General features: G+C 50.0%; 1 protein-coding gene across 1 annotated transcript; it reads right to left on the bottom strand.

Moving 5' to 3' along the window:
* Positions 1-1,176: 1,176 nt before the first annotated feature.
* Positions 1,177-20,191, bottom strand: LOC112898130 (sister chromatid cohesion 1 protein 3-like). The gene is made up of 10 exons (XM_025966518.1): positions 20,066-20,191; positions 4,493-4,754; positions 4,348-4,394; positions 4,234-4,265; positions 4,085-4,152; positions 3,645-4,015; positions 2,279-2,449; positions 1,589-2,183; positions 1,381-1,513; positions 1,177-1,275 (listed from the first exon to the last, which is right to left on the bottom strand). Exons 1-10 carry the CDS (start codon positions 20,187-20,189, stop codon positions 1,177-1,179), a joined length of 1,902 nt encoding a protein of 633 aa, XP_025822303.1. The 5' UTR covers positions 20,190-20,191.
* Positions 20,192-20,685: the final 494 nt, after the last annotated feature.

The raw sequence follows: 20,685 nt of genomic DNA, 5'->3' as shown, positions 1-20,685 counted from the left end.
AAGAATATTTTGAGCACTACTTCTATATTCATATGTATATGGAAGTATTCCCCCGCCCATTTCACTGCCCACACACCCGCTATCCCGAAAGGGAAGAAAAAAGCACACAAAAGTATTCTAGAAGTGAGCTTATAATTAATCAATGTCAGAACTGCTTGGAAGCTAGACATGGGAACCGGAAATTAATGGAATCGAAGCTAGACATGGGATCCGGAAATTAATGGAAAAGTAGTAATAAGTTAAGCCAGTAGCTTGCTTCAGAAACCCGCAGGATCGTGGGATGAATACTAGCTTGCATGTTGCTACGGCGTTACATCTACGTGCTCGTTGCCAGGTGGTCTGGATGCGCGCGCGCCGCCGCAATTAACGAGCAACGCGTATTCGCCGGGACTGCATGACAGCGAACGATCGTCCACTAACGGCCCCCCTGCAGATGGCTGTGTCGAGACCCTGGCATGCTGCTTGAAACAGACACAGCCTCAGAGGTAAATGCTTTGCTGGGGGGGTAGAGGTAGAGGGTAAGGACACTGGACACGCCAATAGTATATTCGCTCCGTGCAAATCAGCAATTTACCCAACGCCCGGGTAGAGGTAGAGGGTAAGGACACTGGATGTGCCGGGAAAGTTTTTTTCTTTACCTAGCGAATAACTATTTTGTAATCATCAAACACTATTTTTAAAAAATAAATAAATTTTGGGATGTTCTGGAGGCTTGCTTTCCCTTTCTAAATTATAATGAGAACTTTCTTATTAGACCTGCAACCACATGAGAAAGAGAGAAGTACATATCATACCGCACAATTTACGCAGATATTCCCTAAGCTAATTCCACCATAAAACATTTCTGATGGGATTACGAAATAACTACCATATCATGCTCAATATAAGCTAGAACAAAAGTTTATAATGCCCATTTGACCACCTTGATCAATTTGCTTGCTACCAAGCTTTTGATGCCGGCTGGATGTTAAACTACAGGAAATAATGTTTTCTGCAGCCTCACACGAAAACAGATCACAATAACATTAGGTTTTGTTTTCACAAAAATAATAACATTAGTAGGTTCACCAGCTACTCATCACAGAATCCATTGTTCAGGTAACTACTGCATGTCATTCCTACGGTCTACTCGTAGATGAAACTACGTCATCCCCACTAAAATTTTGAATGGCTACGTTAAAGTTTGGCTTCTGCAAGTGAAGGTCTAACTGAGATTTCAATATCAGCATAGGGCTCTTCTTGTTGGACATCAATGTAGTCATAACTCTTCAGAACCTAGGGAAAAAAGATATAAAATCCAAATCAGCAAAAGGAAATTGCCTCCTGCTTAACAAAATAAAAATCGCAAAAAAGAACACTAGCAACAATTCTAAAAATTACCATTGTCTCGAAGAACATTCGTGCAGCTTGCTTTCTTACTTTCCCTTCCAAGATTCTGCTCAAACTGAATTTTCCAGGCTGCTCATCAGAAGAGGTTGAAGGCACATGGTCCTTGAAGAACAGTGCAACAGCTCTACAATGCCATATAAAAAGTCACAACTTGCACTTGAATAAGAATGGCCTGATAAGCTGAAACATATTTCATTACCCTGTCCTAGCAGACATGCTTCCTAATCCTGTGGTTCCAGTATCTGCTTTAGATATGCCACCAGGAGTACTTATGAGCCCTGGAATCTCTGGCTGATCTTCATAATCATCATTGACTGGAAACAGGGACGCCATATGATCAGAGTGGGGAGTACTCTGTCCAGGTAATGAATTGGTCCTGACAGATTGTGGCATTTCAGTAACACCAGTTCCTCCTAGCCCAGAATGTGGAGTTCGACGGACAGTTTTGAAAGGAGAATCATCTTCTCTTATTGGGGACGGCATATCTACTGGGGAGAATCGAGGGAACTCGGGCAACGTATCTCCATCTTGTGCTGCACCTGCTCCTCCAGGTGACTTGAGGGTGGGCTGCGGTTCAGGCTGTTCATCTGGATTTCCCGGAGATTTTGGGGTCAAATCTCCTTCAGGCAGTGTATCCTCATTTTCATGAGACTTCGGGGTGAGCTGTCTTTCAGAAGGAGCATCCTGACTACCACCATAATCGGCCATGGGTTCACTTGAGTTAGGCTCAGCATCAGGGTCACTCACACGGGGAAAGTTTCTATCATAGGTTACATGTAGGTAAGTGCACATCCCTGAAAAGTAGTGAATTTGGGGTATGTGTATGTCATGGTCTTTCGAGAAGTTAAGACAGCTGAAACCTCTGAAATCAAGGAGCATACCAGCTTACCTTGCACCAAGGGTTCAAGCAAGAAGCTGCTGTCCTTTCTGCCAGTCCTGCTGAATTTCCACATATCCAGGGCTGTTTGTGGTATGTTTCTTCTCTTGCATAGTAACTTATCTGCTGGACCATCAATCTGTTCCTTCAAATAGCTGTAAAAGAGAAGCTCAAACTCCATTACTGTTAACAGAAGAGGGCATCATGAAATCATGTTTCTTATCACTACCATATGCCGGTGAAAGCATCTTTGGTGCAGTGGTGGAGTTGTGGCACCGGATTCAAATTCCTGGTGTACACAATTTAAAAGATATATACATGGCTATGTAGATCCTTAGTTGGTGCAGAGGCCAAACATTAAACTCCATTATCTAAAATAATGACCATACAGTATTGTGATGGTAAAAGTATATGAACGATTGGCTTTTGCAACAGGATGGGTCCTGGATATATCCATAGCTGGAGGAACTATTTTTCAATAAATGAAAACAAGAGGCGTAGGATTATCATGAATAAGGTGTTTAGTAAGTCAATGTTCAAAGGAGGCGGTGCAGCACCTATACGACACTTTTCATTAAAATATGGATACAACACTGTGGCTCCATATAATATAATACTAAAGAGCGAAGAATAACTGATACAGTAAAGTAAGGCTAGATGTTCCATAGACCATAATAAAACATAAACAAAGAACATAACATTTATCCTTTGAGTTGGGCCCTAAATCAGAAGGTACCATGTACCATGAAGTATATTCAATTGGATGTTTTCATTTGTTACATCATTGCCTGGGGAGGTCACCGTGACATAAATTCTTATGAGTTTATTATGGGAAGGAGATTTGAACACAGCATTTCATCGACTTTTAGAATGAACGCATTGATCTAAGACTATCTGATTGAAAAATCATGTTACTGTACAGGTAAATTGTTTCTTTCTAAAGATTGGATGGAAATTAATCAAGTTACTTCAAAATTAATACTACTGTCATGGCAGCCTGCTGTTGTGACAACTACTCAAGTAAACAGATATGAATATCATTTCCAATGAGGGTCAGAAAGTATCACTTACTCGCAGTCCAGCTCTATTTCATAGTCAAACATCATCTCTCTCTTTCTTTTCTTATCTTGTGCTTGAGGCGAAGGTGGTGATGGTTCAAGACGCAATTCAGGTAACTGGTTGTCTAAATCAGAAAAGATAGGGGAAGCTGGATTATGAGAGTTTCACCATCGCAATAAAATGAGTTTCTCTTGACCTTTTAGCATACCATACAACTCATGCTGGTGGAATTACAAAATAGGTTCAATTGTATTAAATTGCAAGAGAAGACAGACAGACATATTTCAGATGCATAATGCGTCAGCAAACAAATACTTACCAGAATTTAGGGGCCTGACATCATCAATAAGATCATATGTGTTAGGCGTTTGTAAGGGTACATATATCCCAGCTAATTGTTGACCAGCGGAAGAAGTTCCATCCATTGATGGAGGAGTGATGACCTTGTTCTGCACAAATGGTGAAGAATCCTGGTCCACCACCATGGGGTCATCATTTCCAAAAACTGAATCTGTAAAGTGGCCAGGCCCCTCCTGTGGAGCTTCTCGCATTATTTCCGGTGGATCATGTGCTCCATCTGGCGGATTTTCAATGTTGGGGTTTTCTGGCATATTGCCTGGAGGGTCTAGAGGAATCTCGTCACTAAGAGTGTTACTTGCTCCAAAACCATCATCAAACCGAGGGAATGTCCTGGACATGATTGCAAAGGATACATGAATACACTAGAAAGAATAGAGAGAGAATATTCAAGAAACATACTCTGGCTCAAATGGTTCAGGCCCCATATATGGCGATAGATAACTAGCCGATGGCTCTACTCTATCATCCTGCAGTATTGCATAAGCAAAATGTTAGTGATTTGAGAAGAACAAAAGAATGCAAAAAAAAACTTGGGTAATAAAGAATACCTCATCAAGATCTATCATCATATATTCTCCTCCTTCTGCAACACCAGGGTGATAGTTAATTAAACATAGGAATTGCATTGTCCATGAGCATTTACTTTATTAAATTTCCTTTACCTGCCAAAGTACTCTGATCAGGAGTCTTTTGATGATTATCGGATGTACTGCAGAAAGTTTAAAAAAACAACAGTATTACAATGAGGTTGCATGATCCTGACAAACAAACAAAAAAAAAAGAGAAAAGAACCAAAACAGCGCTTACTTTATCTGAGAAATCACATCATCTAAGTTTAAGTTGTCAAGATTAAATGTAGGTGGCAATGTGATGGAATCAAACGGTGCGGGCTCCACCTCAACTAGAAGATCTATTTCCACAGCAGCGAACGTAGTTCTGATTGTAGTTACCATTCGATTGCAATCTAGAAATAGGTAGTTCACCTTCCATGAATAAATGCGAATTAGGCCTAAGAGAAGATGCCCTGATAATCTTAAGGCGATTGGAACCTCAGGAAACATTATACTCTCTGCAAAGGCAGAAGGCATGTATTAGATGACTATGGAAATACAGAATAAGCACAGAGACACAAGCACAAAAAAAATCAAAATATCTTGAATGTAGAATAGCACCACCACCATGAATGCCGAGTAACTTAAGGGACATTATTTCAGTGCTTAACAATATATTAAAAGTGACCACAAGGATCAAATTTCTCAGACATCTTCCATTCATCCGAAATCATTGTCTCACCAAATTGCAAGGATATTACTACTGATTTTTTGTGGACCGATGGGAAAAGGTTACTTCAAAAGAAGGAACAATAACTAGCAATACTAATTACTTCTCTTTTTTCAATTTTAATAGAAAATCTAACTGGCACATTGACTTCACCGTTAATCTCAAATGCACATGCTTGGTTCAGAAGATCATATCTTTGGGCACAACAAGCAAGAACATCTGCACAAACAGCATATATACACAGTTGCTACTTTACTGAGTTCTGAGTTCTGAGTCCTGAGGTCATTTTGTTCTATCCCAAAAACCAACCAAATAGCCTTCTTTCAATTTTTCTGCAACAATGCTGTGAGAAGAACAAATCGTTACGCAAAACTCCATCCAGTAACTGAACACCATTAACGAATCCTAACAAGGAGAAAAGAATCTAAATAAGAGTCGCCCAACAAACCCAAAAACTGTTAGACTTAATCTGGTTGTACGTGTTAGTGTTTGTTAGTTTAGTCTACTTGTGTCCAGAGTGTTAGTTGTGTACGTGCTCATTGTGTGGCATGGCTAGTGGCCAAGAGGGGCAGCCATGATTTGAGTACGTGCCAGGTGACAGGTGCTTTAGAGCAAATCAGCAGATGCATGAGTTAGCTGCTTCGATCCACTCATGTGGGCGGACGTTGGCGTGGAGTTGTGGCCAAGTCATCAAGTGAACGAGTCCTCCCGAGAAGACCGGATCAGATAGCTATGCATGCAGTCGTTGGTGGTGATCTGCATGTAGAGGGAGATGTGCCTTGCATGTAGGAGATGATTAGTGGCCACGGGTGAGTTTGGCCGAGCCATGCGGCCAGACGTGGCTGAACATGTGCGTGTGTGCGTGTTTATTTAAGCCTCATGTAATCAGCTTTGTGGAAGCGTGGAGAAGAGAAAGGAAAAGGTGCTGGTGTGCAGTGCTGAAAAACTTTTGTGTGTGTTTCTCTCTGTGTATCTCTGTGTTCCTTTTCTAGCTTGTGTTTTTCATCCAACGAGAGAAGCTAGCAAAGAGTGCCTGCTTGTGTTTGTGTAAACACCATACAGTTCAGAGATTAGAGTTCAGAGAGGAGAGAGCTCGTGAGTAGGCTGATCGGCTTGATCAGTTCTAACATTTGGTATTCAGAGCCTTGTTCGAGAAATGGCGAAGATCGGTGACGGCAGCAAGGCTGCTGCCTGTAACGCCCTGAAAATCCACCAAATTAAAACACGCGCTAGGGTGCTTCATTCAGAGACCACCCGACGACGAAACCCTAACCCTAACCAGGTCCTCCACCGCTCGGTAGCTTGTCAACGCGCGCGACCGCTTTCCTCGATTAGCGCCGGCACGATTCGGCGCACGAATGCCGCGCACGCGTGGCCGACCAGCCGCGGCCGCCGCCGCGATTGGCGCCGACGCGCCTTTCTTTTCCCTCGCTGTTTCCCCTCGCACCCCGCGCTTCCCCGCGTGGCCGACCGGCCGCGGTCACCGCCGCGACCGGCGCCGGCCCTTCTCCCTCCCTCTTTTTCTTTTCTCTCTTTTCCCCTTTCCTTTTTCCTTTTCTCCCCTTTTCTTTTCTTTCTTTTCTCCCTTTCCTCCCTTTTCTTTCTCCTCCCTTCCTTCCTGTTTCCCCCTTTCCCCCCCTGCTCCCGAGCACGGCACAGCCGTGCGCCGGCCCTGTGCGCCGCGCCCGCGCTACCCCCGGCCGTGCCGCGTGCACGCGCACGCACCCGCCCGCGCACCCCGCGTGCCCCGCGTGCTCACGCGCCGCGCGCCGCGGCGCCCGTCGCCCGTGCCTCGCCCCTGGCCCGCGCCGCGCGTGCCGTGCGCGCACACGCCCGCACCCGGCGCCGCTATGCCGCGCCGCCCGCTGAGCCGCCGCCGCTGCCGCGCCGGGCCGTCCGCCGCTGCCGCACCCGCCCCGACGCGCCGCACGCCGCCACAGCCCCGTGCTCGCCCGCACGCCACGCCACGACGAAAGGAAGCGGCCGGGACGCCATTAATGGCGCCCGCACCGCCCGCCGGCCGCCTCAATTCCCCCACCTCACCGCCCCTCCCCTCGGCCTATAAATAGGCCGCCCGCGTGGCTCACCACCACCACGACCACCTCCACCACCCGGCCCCTCGCCTCCCCCAGCCCGGCGCCGCCCCCACGGACGCCCCTGCCCGCCGCCGCAAGCCCCCGTGGGCAGCCCCCCTCGCTGCAGCCCGAGCCAAGGTGAGGCCGGGGATGGGTTCCCCGCGCCCCCCTCCCTCTTTTTCCCCACCCCCCGGACCGCCGCCGTGCCCTGCCGGCCGGGATTGGGCCGCCGGCGCCCCCCCCCAATCCCTCCTCTGTTTCTGTCACGGGGGAGGAGAGGAGGAAGAAACCATTTTGCCCAAAACCCCCTGCTGTTTTTCTGTTTTCCAAAGAAACCCCCCCTCTCTAAGAGTACCCTTATCCGTTCCCGTTTTACAAATGAAACCTCGCCTGTTTTGTATTTCAATTCAAACCCTCCAATGCATACATCTAGATATACTTGACAACCTTGTAGCATGCCTAGAATATTTTTAAGATTCGCAAATAGATCCCTACTCTTTTCTGATATTTACGAACAAGCCCTCGAACCCCCGTTTGAGCCCGGAAACCACCTTTAGCGCGTCATTTTATGTGCGAAACGACCTCCGATTGACCCGAAACTTTACCACACCCTTTCTAGTATAGTTTTAGCCATGCCATTAAGATACCACCTAGAGATACCACCCCTAACTCCGTAACTAAATTATTTCCGATTCAAGCCCAACGATAAAAGCTTTTAGTTCTTTCGCTTGATTGTGTGTCTGTTTGTTTGCGTCGTAGGACACGGAGTGAACGACGAGGTTCCCGACCGCGACCAAGCAACTGAGGACCAGTTCTGCGACCCCGAACCCGAAGGACAGTGCTTCGGCCAGGACTTCCCGCAAGGGTTTGACGATGGCAAGTTCAATTCCGCCCTTTGATGCATGTTTCTGTCCTAGTTTTTATAAACACAACCCAGTGGCCTGTTTTATAAAATTGCATTGTTTTGCGTGTTGAAAACATGGTAGGATAGCCACCCTTGCCGTGATAGCCATACCTTGAATACCTGATTTTATAAAGAAAAATGCGTGTGTGTGGGAAAGGGTAAAGTGTGGATTTGAGAAACGAGTCGGACGGGATGGATGGCATTTCTGTGTGAATTGCCGTTGGTGTGCTCGTACCTGTGTGGTTGAGCGAGGAAGGGAGATATCCATCCTGTCACCCCTAAGGACCGAGTTGATGTGACATCTCACCTAGCTTCTTGTCGTGCGAACCACTTGACCGTTGTATGGGCAACGGCTTAGCATAAATCCCACTAGTTGGTCTGATAGCCACCAGGAGAGCTGAGAGCAACGGGTGATCAAGGAGAAGGGATAAGCTCTGTGTGACTTATGCCCCGGTTAAACCTCGGAGATAGGTCGAATGACCCCTTGATGGATCCAGTGGTGGCTAGTCAGGTCTAGCTAAGGTGGGTAATGGCTTTGTTGGGATCTGCACCGGCACTAAGGTGTTCGTGCTGTGGTACCCCACCTGTGGGTAAAGTTGCACACCTCTGCAGAGTTAAAATCTATTCGAATAGCCGTGCCCACGGTATTGGGCAGGTTACGGTGTGGTCACATAACTAGTGTTTATCTCTGGGAATGGATGGGCTGGAGTGAGTTGTTTGGAAAGTGTCCGGCAGTTGAGCCGTGTGCTACGGCGGACGGGGAGTCCGGTAGCAGTTTAAAGCTTGGATCCTGTGTGGATCAACCCCGTGTGCTCCTTGGTACAAGAAAACTCGTTTTAAAAATGATTTCAAAACAAACCCCTGCATACAATAAAGTTTTCCGCAAATGAACCATAACCTTATCCTTGGTTTATCCTGTGCATTAATTTCCGTTATACCCCTCCGTGGGTGTGATTGGACTTGCTGAGTACGTTTGTACTCACCCCGTTCTTACTTTACAGTGGAGGATCCCGACTACATCCCCGAGAACGACGAGTAGGGTTCCGTCCTGCACCCAGTCTTGCCTGTGGGTGAGGTCACCGTTGGAGCTCCGCATGGCGCAAGACTCTGATGATCCCCTGTTCGTAGTTAGTGTAGTAATATGGGTTTTTGTTGTAATCCTCGCGATAGTGGCGCTTCACTGCCCATTACCGCGAAGAGTTGTACGGTGAAGTACCATCTGATGTAATAAAAGTGTTATCAGCCTCCTGGGACTGATAAAGTGACACTTTTAGTCTTCCCCGATGGGAGGACGCTTCAGGTGGTATCAGAGCCGTAGGCTGGCCGTAGGACGTAATCCTAGGAGCGAGACCCCTTTTCAGACCCATCGAGCCGAGCAAGCAGAGCTCGCGGTGAGGATACAGCAGATCCGAGCCGCCCACGCCGAGGCGAGAGCCGCAGCCGCGGTCAGTAGCGAAGCTGTCGCCCAAGAAAGCCTTAGGCAGGCCCGAGACCGGCGTATGCAAGATTGGACCCAAAGTGGAACACCAGTCCCGGCGATAGGGGAAGACCACGTGTTACTCGGGACACCCGTCATAGGGTGGGGATCACTCTTCGGGAGCGCACGAGCCCCACCCGAGAACCCTGAAAGTTCCGCTGCTGCCGCTAAAGAAAATGCGGCGGCGCAACCCTTGACCGATGGAAATCCAGAGGACGGCGAGCAAGGATCACTCACGCTTTCCGCCCCAGAAGAAGGCCTGCCCCGCGAGTAGAATGACCGACGCCACCCTAGCGGTGTACACCCCAGCCCCTTGTTGTCTAAGTCGTGCCCTCGGGCGTGACCCTGGACGAGTAGTGCGAGACCTAGCCTTACCCCAAGCTGTACCCCCTTTCCGCAGTAATAAAGTTGTTTGTGCCTGTTGTGTGTGATGTTGTGTGCTGTGTGCTGCTTGTTAAATATCTACTGGCAGGAAGTAGATTCCACCCTATATACGAATTAAACAACTTAAACATCACATAATCGTAACCCTAATCAGCAGGTGACCCCCCGGAACGTTGCAAGGGCCTCCCGTGGCCGGAATCCCGTAGCCGCTAGTGTCGGAGCACATCCCGTTGAACAAGATCTTCCCCAAGGAGAACAAGAAGTAAGCCAGAACCGAGGGGGAAGTCAAGAAGGAGAACAACTACCACCACCCCCACCCCTCGGAGACCTGGCGCAGATAATCCATAACCAGACCCTCATTCTGGAGACACTGGCGAATGCCCTCATTAACCGGCAGCCACGAGGGCAGAATATGAACGACAAGCTGACGGCCTTTCTAAGGACCAAGCCACCAACCTTCGCCGGATCCTGCAACCCGTTGGATGCTGACGACTGGTTGCGAGTAATTCAGAGAAAGCTCGAACCATTCGAATGCCAGGACCGGGATAAAGTCCTTCTGGCGGCCCACCAGCTCACCGGAACGGCATTATCCTGGTGGGAAAACTATTGTGCTGCAGCCGAAGACGCCTCTACCATCACCTGGGGAGAATTTGTAAGAGAGTTCCGCCGCTACCACATCCCCTCAGCCACTATGAAGCGCAAGGCGGATGAATTCCGCGCACTGCAACAGGGGAGTATGACGGTGGAAGAATACACCCACCGGTTCATAGAATTGGCCCGATATGCGCCGGAAGAGGTGAATGACGATGACAAAAAGCAAGACATGTTCAAGAAGGGGCTAAGCCCAGAGCTCCGGACCTTACTCACTCCCCAGATCTATCCGGACTTCAACACCCTGATGAACAAGGCCATCCTCACAGAAAGGGCCAAGGCCGAAGAAAGAAAGGACAATAAACGCAAATTCTTGGAAAGTAAGGCTCGCCAGCAGGACCGCTTCCAAAGGCCAAGGAACTCCAACTACACTACACCGAGATCCCAGGCCCCAATGCAGTATAGGACTCAGCCCCAAGTGACTGGATCGCGAGCCTCTGAAGCACAGCCCAAGAGCCAGAATACCACGAGGGCCCCGCAGAGCAACACAAGTCTGGCCGCCTCCGACAACAACAATGTTAGGGCTTGTTTCAACTGCCAGGAGACAGGGCACTTCATCGCCAACTGCCCTTACGCCAAGAATAAGCCGGCAACATCGGCCTTCTCCAACACAGAGAATGGGCCCAGACCAGCCCTGACCGGTGCCAACCGAGTGCCCGTCCGCAACAACGACGGCAGCCAGCAGGTGAAGCAGCAATCATTTGGACGAGCCCGCGTCAATCACATCGACGCGCAGGAGGCTCAGGAAGCTCAGGGCGTAGTGCTCGGTGAGTACTTAGTCAACTCAGCTCTGGCGACAGTATTATTTGATTCTGGAGCATCGCACTCGTTTATATCCTCGAGCTATGTGGAGAAACACAAAATACCTACAGTACTACTAAAGACACCCCTATTAACCCGGACGCCTGGAGGCGACATCAATTGTCAATTAGGTTGTCCACGGGTAAAGATCAATTTAAGTGGGGTAGACTTTCTAGCAGATTTAGTAGTACTTAAGCCTGGGGGAATAGATGTGATCCTTGGGATGGATTGGTTAAGCCGACACAATGGTCTTATAGGCTGCACTGACAAAGTGGTACACTTAACAAACCCCGAAGGAATACAAGTGATCTGCCATACCCGGGATAGTAAATATGACCCAATGGTATTTAGCATGGAGACCAAGCCCTTAGAAGGAGTCCCGGTAGTAAACGAATACCCAGATGTATTTCCTGAAGAGCTTCCCGGTATGCCGCCGGACAGGGATATAGAATTCGTCATAGACCTTATTCCCGGAACCTCTCCGATAGCCAAGAGACCCTATAGGATGGCGGCCTCGGAATTGACGGAATTAAAGAAGCAACTAGAGGAACTGCAACGGATTGGTTTCATCAGACCAAGCTCGTCGCCTTGGGGAGCCCCAGTCCTGTTTGTCAAAAAGAAAGATGGGAGTATGAGGATGTGTGTAGATTACCGAGCACTGAATGAGGTTACCATTAAGAACAAGTACCCTCTTCCCAGGATTGATGACCTGTTCGATCAGCTAAAGGGAGCCAAGTACTTTTCCAAGATCGATTTAAGGTCAGGGTACTTCCAGCTCAAGATTAGAGAAAGTGACATCCCTAAAACAGCTTTTGTCACCCGCTACGGGCAGTTTGAGTTCACTGTAATGTCCTTCGGACTAACCAATGCCCCTGCCTATTTTATGAACCTCATGAACAAAGTGTTTATGGACGAGCTGGATAAGTTCGTCGTAGTCTTTATCGACGACATACTTATCTACTCTAAGAGTATTCAGGAACATGAGCAACATCTGCGGGTAGTATTAGAAAAGCTGAGGGCACATAAGTTATATGCCAAGTTCAGCAAGTGCGAATTCTGGCTGGAGAGAGTAGCTTTTCTTGGTCACATTCTAACCGCGGAAGGAGTAGCAGTGGACCCAGAAAAGGTCGAGGCAGTATCCAATTGGCAGCAACCGACTAATGTTAATGAAATCAGGAGTTTTCTTGGACTAGCTGGGTACTACCGGAGATTTATCGAGGGATTCTCCAGGATAGCCCGACCCATGACGGAACTTCTTAAGAAGGAGAATAAGTTCGCCTGGTCGGAAAGTTGTGAAAGAAGCTTTCAAGAGTTGAAAAGAAGGTTGACAACCGCCCCAGTGCTGACCCTACCGGACATTCATCGGGACTTTGTCATCTATTGTGACGCATCCCGACAAGGATTAGGGTGCGTACTGATGCAAGACGGGAAAGTCGTTGCATATGCCTCCCGCCAACTCAAGACTCATGAGCAGAACTATCCGACCCATGATTTGGAACTAGCAGCCGTAGTGCATGCCCTTAAAATTTGGAGACACTACCTAATCGGAAATAAGTGTGAGGTTTACACCGACCACAAGAGTCTAAAGTATATCTTTACTCAGCCAGATTTAAATTTAAGGCAGAGAAGATGGTTGGAGTTGGTCAAAGACTATAATCTGGAAATTCAGTATCACCCCGGAAAGGCGAACGTGGTAGCCGATGCCTTAAGTCGGAAATCCTATGGGCCCACGAATGACCCTCTGCGAGAGGAAATGGCACGATTAAATGTGCACATTATACCTCGAGGTTCCAGCCAAGTGCTAAACGTCCAATCAACATTAAAGGATAAGATTAGAGAAGCCCAAAGCTCGGATCAAGAGTTAGTAAAAATTCGCAAACAAACTGGAGAAAACAAAGCACCGGGTTTCAGAGTGGACGATAAGGGAACGTTATGGTACGAGGATAGAATTTGTGTACCCAAGAACGGAGATTTCCGGCAATTGATCATGGACGAAGCCCATAGCTCGGCCTACTCCATCCACCCAGGATCCACCAAAATGTATATGGACATAAGGCAAAAATACTGGTGGAATGGAATGAAAGCGGATATCGCACGATTTGTGGCACACTGTGATACTTGCCAAAGGATCAAGGCCGAACATCAAAAGCCGGCAGGATTATTGCAACCCTTGCCTATCCCGGTTTGGAAATGGGATGAGATAGGAATGGACTTTGTAGTGGGACTACCCCGAACACAGAAGGGACACGATTCCATATGGGTAATTGTGGATCGACTCACTAAATCAGCACATTTCATACCCGTAAGGACCACTTATGGCGGAGAAAAGCTGGCAAAACTTTACGTGGAAAATATAGTGAAGTTACATGGAGTGCCCAGCAGAATCGTCTCGGATAGAGGGACCCAATTTACATCTAGGTTTTGGAAAAGCCTACATAAAGCCATGGGCACTAAGTTAGATTTTAGCTCCGCATACCACCCACAGACGGATGGTCAGACCGAAAGGGTGAATCAGATCATGGAAGATATGCTGAGAGCATGTGTACTAACCTACGGGAATGATTGGGAACAGAGTCTGCCCTACGCGGAATTCTCGTACAACAATAGCTACCAAGCCAGCCTGGGCATGTCGCCGTTCGAAGCTCTCTACGGAAGAAAGTGCAAAACTCCCCTAATGTGGTCGGAAGTCGGAGAACGTGCCCTAGAAGGACCCGACTTCATAAAAGAGGCAGAAGAAAAAGTAGCGGAGATCCGCGAGAAATTGAAAGCAGCTCAGTCCCGACAAAAGAGTTACGCAGACAGAAGGAGGCGAGAGATAAGTTTCCATCCAGGAGATTTTGTTTATCTCAAAGTCTCACCCATTCGAGGAACGCGAAGGTTTCAAGTACAAGGAAAATTGGCCCCCCGATACATTGGACCGTATCAAATTCGGAAGAGAGTCGGAGCCGTAGCATACCAGCTGGAGTTGCCAAGGGAAATGTCAGATATACACCCAGTATTCCATGTATCGCAATTACGAAGGTGTTTGAGAGTACCCGAGGGAGAACACGTGCTGGCGGAAACAATAGATCTGCAGCCGGATTTGCGATACCAAGAAGTACCGGTCAAGATTCTAGACACTGTCACAAGAAGGACAAGAAACTCCGAAGTACGGATATGCAGGGTTCAATGGAGCAGACATGGAGAAGAGGAAGCAACCTGGGAACGCGAGGAGGCTCTGAAGAAGGAATTTCCCCATTTGTTTAGAAGCCAGCCGAATCTCGAGGACGAGATTCATTTAAGTGGGGTAGGTTTGTAACGCCCTGAAAATCCACCAAATTAAAACACGCGCTAGGGTGCTTCATTCAGAGACCACCCGACGACGAAACCCTAACCCTAACCAGGTCCTCCACCGCTCGGTAGCTTGTCAACGCGCGCGACCGCTTTCCTCGATTAGCGCCGGCACGATTCGGCGCACGAATGCCGCGCACGCGTGGCCGACCAGCCGCGGCCGCCGCCGCGATTGGCGCCGACGCGCCTTTCTTTTCCCTCGCTGTTTCCCCTCGCACCGCGCGCTTCCCCGCGTGGCCGACCGGCCGCGGTCACCGCCGCGACCGGCGCCGGCCCTTCTCCCTCCCTCTTTTTCTTTTCTCTCTTTTCCCCTTTCCTTTTTCCTTTTCTCCCCTTTTCTTTTCTTTCTTTTCTCCCTTTCCTCCCTTTTCTTTCTCCTCCCTTCCTTCCTGTTTCCCCCTTTCCCCCCCCCTGCTCCCGAGCACGGCACAGCCGTGCGCCGGCCCTGTGCGCCGCGCCCGCGCTACCCCCGGCCGTGCCGCGTGCACGCGCACGCACCCGCCCGCGCACCCCGCGTGCCCCGCGTGCTCACGCGCCGCGCGCCGCGGCGCCCGTCGCCCGTGCCTCGCCCCTGGCCCGCGCCGCGCGTGCCGTGCGCGCACACGCCCGCACCCGGCGCCGCTATGCCGCGCCGCCCGCTGAGCCGCCGCCGCTGCCGCGCCGGGCCGTCCGCCGCTGCCGCACCCGCCCCGACGCGCCGCACGCCGCCACAGCCCCGTGCTCGCCCGCACGCCACGCCACGACGAAAGGAAGCGGCCGGGACGCCATTAATGGCGCCCGCACCGCCCGCCGGCCGCCTCAATTCCCCCACCTCACCGCCCCTCCCCTCGGCCTATAAATAGGCCGCCCGCGTGGCTCACCACCACCACGACCACCTCCACCACCCGGCCCCTCGCCTCCCCCAGCCCGGCGCCGCCCCCACGGACGCCCCTGCCCGCCGCCGCAAGCCCCCGTGGGCAGCCCCCCTCGCTGCAGCCCGAGCCAAGGTGAGGCCGGGGATGGGTTCCCCGCGCCCCCCTCCCTCTTTTTCCCCACCCCCCGGACCGCCGCCGTGCCCTGCCGGCCGGGATTGGGCCGCCGGCGCCCCCCCCCAATCCCTCCTCTGTTTCTGTCACGGGGGAGGAGAGGAGGAAGAAACCATTTTGCCCAAAACCCCCTGCTGTTTTTCTGTTTTCCAAAGAAACCCCCCCTCTCTAAGAGTACCCTTATCCGTTCCCGTTTTACAAATGAAACCTCGCCTGTTTTGTATTTCAATTCAAACCCTCCAATGCATACATCTAGATATACTTGACAACCTTGTAGCATGCCTAGAATATTTTTAAGATTCGCAAATAGATCCCTACTCTTTTCTGATATTTACGAACAAGCCCTCGAACCCCCGTTTGAGCCCGGAAACCACCTTTAGCGCGTCATTTTATGTGCGAAACGACCTCCGATTGACCCGAAACTTTACCACACCCTTTCTAGTATAGTTTTAGCCATGCCATTAAGATACCACCTAGAGATACCACCCCTAACTCCGTAACTAAATTATTTCCGATTCAAGCCCAACGATAAAAGCTTTTAGTTCTTTCGCTTGATTGTGTGTCTGTTTGTTTGCGTCGTAGGACACGGAGTGAACGACGAGGTTCCCGACCGCGACCAAGCAACTGAGGACCAGTTCTGCGACCCCGAACCCGAAGGACAGTGCTTCGGCCAGGACTTCCCGCAAGGGTTTGACGATGGCAAGTTCAATTCCGCCCTTTGATGCATGTTTCTGTCCTAGTTTTTATAAACACAACCCAGTGGCCTGTTTTATAAAATTGCATTGTTTTGCGTGTTGAAAACATGGTAGGATAGCCACCCTTGCCGTGATAGCCATACCTTGAATACCTGATTTTATAAAGAAAAATGCGTGTGTGTGGGAAAGGGTAAAGTGTGGATTTGAGAAACGAGTCGGACGGGATGGATGGCATTTCTGTGTGAATTGCCGTTGGTGTGCTCGTACCTGTGTGGTTGAGCGAGGAAGGGAGATATCCATCCTGTCACCCCTAAGGACCGAGTTGATGTGACATCTCACCTAGCTTCTTGTCGTGCGAACCACTTGACCGTTGTATGGGCAACGGCTTAGCATAAATCCCACTAGTTGGTCTGATAGCCACCAGGAGAGCTGAGAGCAACGGGTGATCAAGGAGAAGGGATAAGCTCTGTGTGACTTATGCCCCGGTTAAACCTCGGAGATAGGTCGAATGACCCCTTGATGGATCCAGTGGTGGCTAGTCAGGTCTAGCTAAGGTGGGTAATGGCTTTGTTGGGATCTGCACCGGCACTAAGGTGTTCGTGCTGTGGTACCCCACCTGTGGGTAAAGTTGCACACCTCTGCAGAGTTAAAATCTATTCGAATAGCCGTGCCCACGGTATTGGGCAGGTTACGGTGTGGTCACATAACTAGTGTTTATCTCTGGGAATGGATGGGCTGGAGTGAGTTGTTTGGAAAGTGTCCGGCAGTTGAGCCGTGTGCTACGGCGGACGGGGAGTCCGGTAGCAGTTTAAAGCTTGGATCCTGTGTGGATCAACCCCGTGTGCTCCTTGGTACAAGAAAACTCGTTTTAAAAATGATTTCAAAACAAACCCCTGCATACAATAAAGTTTTCCGCAAATGAACCATAACCTTATCCTTGGTTTATCCTGTGCATTAATTTCCGTTATACCCCTCCGTGGGTGTGATTGGACTTGCTGAGTACGTTTGTACTCACCCCGTTCTTACTTTACAGTGGAGGATCCCGACTACATCCCCGAGAACGACGAGTAGGGTTCCGTCCTGCACCCAGTCTTGCCTGTGGGTGAGGTCACCGTTGAAGCTCCGCATGGCGCAAGACTCTGATGATCCCCTGTTCGTAGTTAGTGTAGTAATATGGGTTTTTGTTGTAATCCTCGCGATAGTGGCGCTTCACTGCCCATTACCGCGAAGAGTTGTACGGTGAAGTACCATCTGATGTAATAAAAGTGTTATCAGCCTCCTGGGACTGATAAAGTGACACTTTTAGTCTTCCCCGATGGGAGGACGCTTCACTGCCGGCGGCGGCGACGACGACAAGCTGGTGGTACAGCAAGTGAAGGAGGCGGGGGTGACGCTGCGCTACCTCATGCTTGCGGAGAACAACTACGGCGTGTGGGCTGTCAAGATGAAGATCTTCATGTGCGCTCAAGGTGTGTGGGCAGCTGTGGTGAGCAAGGGTGCTATCGACGAGAAGATGGACCAAATGGCTCTTGCCACCATTGTCCAAGCGGTGCCGGAGGCGGTGGTGATGGCCATATCTGAGAAGGAGACAGCAAAGGAGGCGTGGGACGCTCTGAAGGAGATGAACATGGGTGAAGACCGCGTCAAGAAGGCCCGAGTACAAACCCTCAAGAGGGAGCTTGATGGTATGTACATGGGTGATTCCGAGAAAATTGATGATTTTGCTTTGAAGGTTACCACGATCGTGAACAAGATTCGCTCTCTCGGCACGAAAGTGGAGGAGAACACCATCGTCGAGAAGCTCTTGCATTCGGTCCCGATCGGCATGACCAGTTCTAACATTTGGTATTTAGAGCCTCGTTCGAGAAATGGCGAAGATCGGTGACGGCAGCAAGATTGCTGCCAGCGGCGGCGACGACGACAAGCTGGTGGTACAGCAAGTGAAGGAGGCGGGGGTGACGCTGCGCTACCTCATGCTTGCGGAGAACAACTACAGCGTGTGGGCTGTCAAGATGAAGATCTTCATGCGCGCTCAAGGTGTGTGGGCGGCCATGGTGAGCAAGGGTGCTATCGACGAGAAGATGGACCAAATGGCTCTCGCCGCCATTGTCCAAGCGGTGCCGGAGGCGGTGGTGATGGCCATATCTGAGAAGGAGACAGCAAAGGAGGCGTGGGACGCTCTGAAGGAGATGAACATGGGTGAAGACCGCGTCAAGAAGGCCCGAGTACAAACCCTCAAGAGGGAGCTTGATGGTATGTACATGGGTGATTCCAAGAAAATTGATGATTTTGCTTTGAAGGTTACCACGATCGTGAACAAGATTCGCTCTCTCGGCATGAAAGTGGAGGAGAACACCGTCGTCGAGAAGCTCTTGCATTCGGTCCCCGACAAGTTCCGACCCCTCATCAGCACCATCGAGCAATGGGGGGATGTGTCGGAGATGTCGGTGACGGAGACGATCGGGCGCTTGAGGGCGTTCGAGGAGTCTTCGAAGGGGTGGCATCGTGACAAGGAGGGTGAGCCGCAGCTGTTGTTCGTGGACGGCGAGCCATGGGTCACACGTGCCGAGTGGGAGGCCAAGGTTGCTGAAGAGAAGAGGAGTGGAGGTGGCTCTAGCAGCGGCGGCGGCATCGGTGAGAAGAAGTACCACGGCAAGTTCGACAAGTCCAAGATCGACTGCCGCAACTGTGGTGAGTTCGGACACTTCGCCGACGAGTGTCCTGCTGTGAAGAAAGTGGTGAAAGGCGTGGCGCAACTCGCCATGGCGGACACCGAGGATGAGCCCACGCTGGTTTGAAGCCCAACAAGGAGGTATGGAATAATGACAACAAGATTAGGGGGTGATTGTTAGACTTAATCTGGTTGTACGAGTTAGTGTTTGTTAGTTTAGTCTACTTGTGTCCAGAGTGTTAGTTGTGCACGTTCTCATTGTGTGGCATGGCTAGTGGCCAAGTGGGGCAGCCATGACGTGAGTACGTGCCAGGTGACAGGTGCTTTAGAGCAAATCAGCGGATGCATGGGTTAGTTGTTTCGATCCACTCATGCAGGCGGACATTGGCGTGGAGTTGTGGCCAAGTCATCAAGTGAACGAGTCCTCCCGAGAAGACCGGATCAGATAGCTATGCATGCAGTCGTTGGTGGTGATCTGCATATAGAGGGAGATGTGCCTTGCATGTAGGAGATGATTAGTGGCCACGGGTGAGTTTGGCCGAGCCGTGCAGCCAGACGTGGCTGAACGTGCGCGTGTGTGCGTGTTTATTTAAGCCTCATGTAATCAGCTTTGTGGAAGCGTGGAGAAGAGAAAGGAAAAGATGCTGGTGTGCAGTGCTGAAAAACTTTCGTGTGTGTTTCTCTCTGTGTATCTCTGTGTTCCTTTTCTAGCTTGTGTTTTCCATCTAACGAGAGAAGCTAGCAAAGAGTGCCTACTTGTGTTTGTGTAAACACCATGCGGTTCAGAGATTAGAGCTCAGAGAGGAGAGAGCTCATGAGTAGGCTGATCGGCTTGATCAGTTCTAAAAAAAAGTTCTTTTTATCTTCAGCAAAATCCTACAACAATAACAAATATTTAAACAAAACATGAGCCAGTAGCGGTTACAGTAATGATTCCTAATAGGAGAAACTAATCCACATATGATTATTTCCCAAAACCCAACCAATGCATTTTTTTCCTCCCTTCAACTTGCAATATGCTGATCGGGAACAAGATTTTTGCGCAATGTGCAATCGCAGAGGAAGCGAGGGACGGGGCCAACGGACCTGCGTAGGTGGGGATGTCGATGCCATCGATCTGCGGCTGCTTGATCTTGCGCTCGAGGTGCGCGGCGATCCAGACGGTGCCCAGTGGGCTCTTCCGCGCGAGGATCGTGTGCGAGTAGAACATCATCGCCTATCCCCTCCGGCTCGCCGGCGGCGGAGGGGCCTGGGTGGTGTTTTCCGATGCCGCGGCGGCGAACGGGAGGGCGACGAGCCACGGAACGGGGGTGGGGTTGCGGGAGTTATGGGAGACGGAAGAGGGAGTTTTTGGAAGGGCGAGGGAGGCGGGAGGGCGTCCCATCGAAGACGGCTTCAGCCGGGCGGTTTCCGGGCGTCGCGGCGGGGGCGGGAGCGGGGGTCAGGGTTCCTTGTGATGGAAGGAGGAGTTGGATTTGTGAAATGTGGTGGTTTTTTTTATAACTACCACAGACGCACGTCGCACGGGATTTAAGAAATCTAATTAGATTTTTTATTCAAAAGTGTATTGAATTAAGTATTTGAATTAATATTCAAAATAAAGTTTAAATACATGCATCATGATAAGCGTCACTGCTATCTCGTAATATTTGCCATTATTTATCATGTTTATTGGTGTGAAATCACAAACCCTAACCATAGGATTA

This window comes from Panicum hallii, chromosome 6 (assembly GCF_002211085.1).
Source record: "Panicum hallii strain FIL2 chromosome 6, PHallii_v3.1, whole genome shotgun sequence".
In the NCBI taxonomy this organism is placed as follows: domain Eukaryota; kingdom Viridiplantae; phylum Streptophyta; class Magnoliopsida; order Poales; family Poaceae; genus Panicum; species Panicum hallii.
This window is presented reverse-complemented; position numbering and strand designations above follow the sequence as displayed.

Coding starts and splice junctions, on each gene's coding strand:
- LOC112898130 (XM_025966518.1), bottom strand. CDS start 20,189: ATGTTCTACTCGCACACGATCCTCGCGCGGAAGAGCCCACTGGGCACC. Junction 4,755..20,065: donor CGACATCCCCACCTACGCAG/GTCCGTTGGCCC, acceptor CTGCCTTTGCAG/AGAGTATAATGTTTCCTGAG. Junction 4,016..4,084: donor CCTGAACCATTTGAGCCAGA/GTATGTTTCTTG, acceptor AATCATGTCCAG/GACATTCCCTCGGTTTGATG.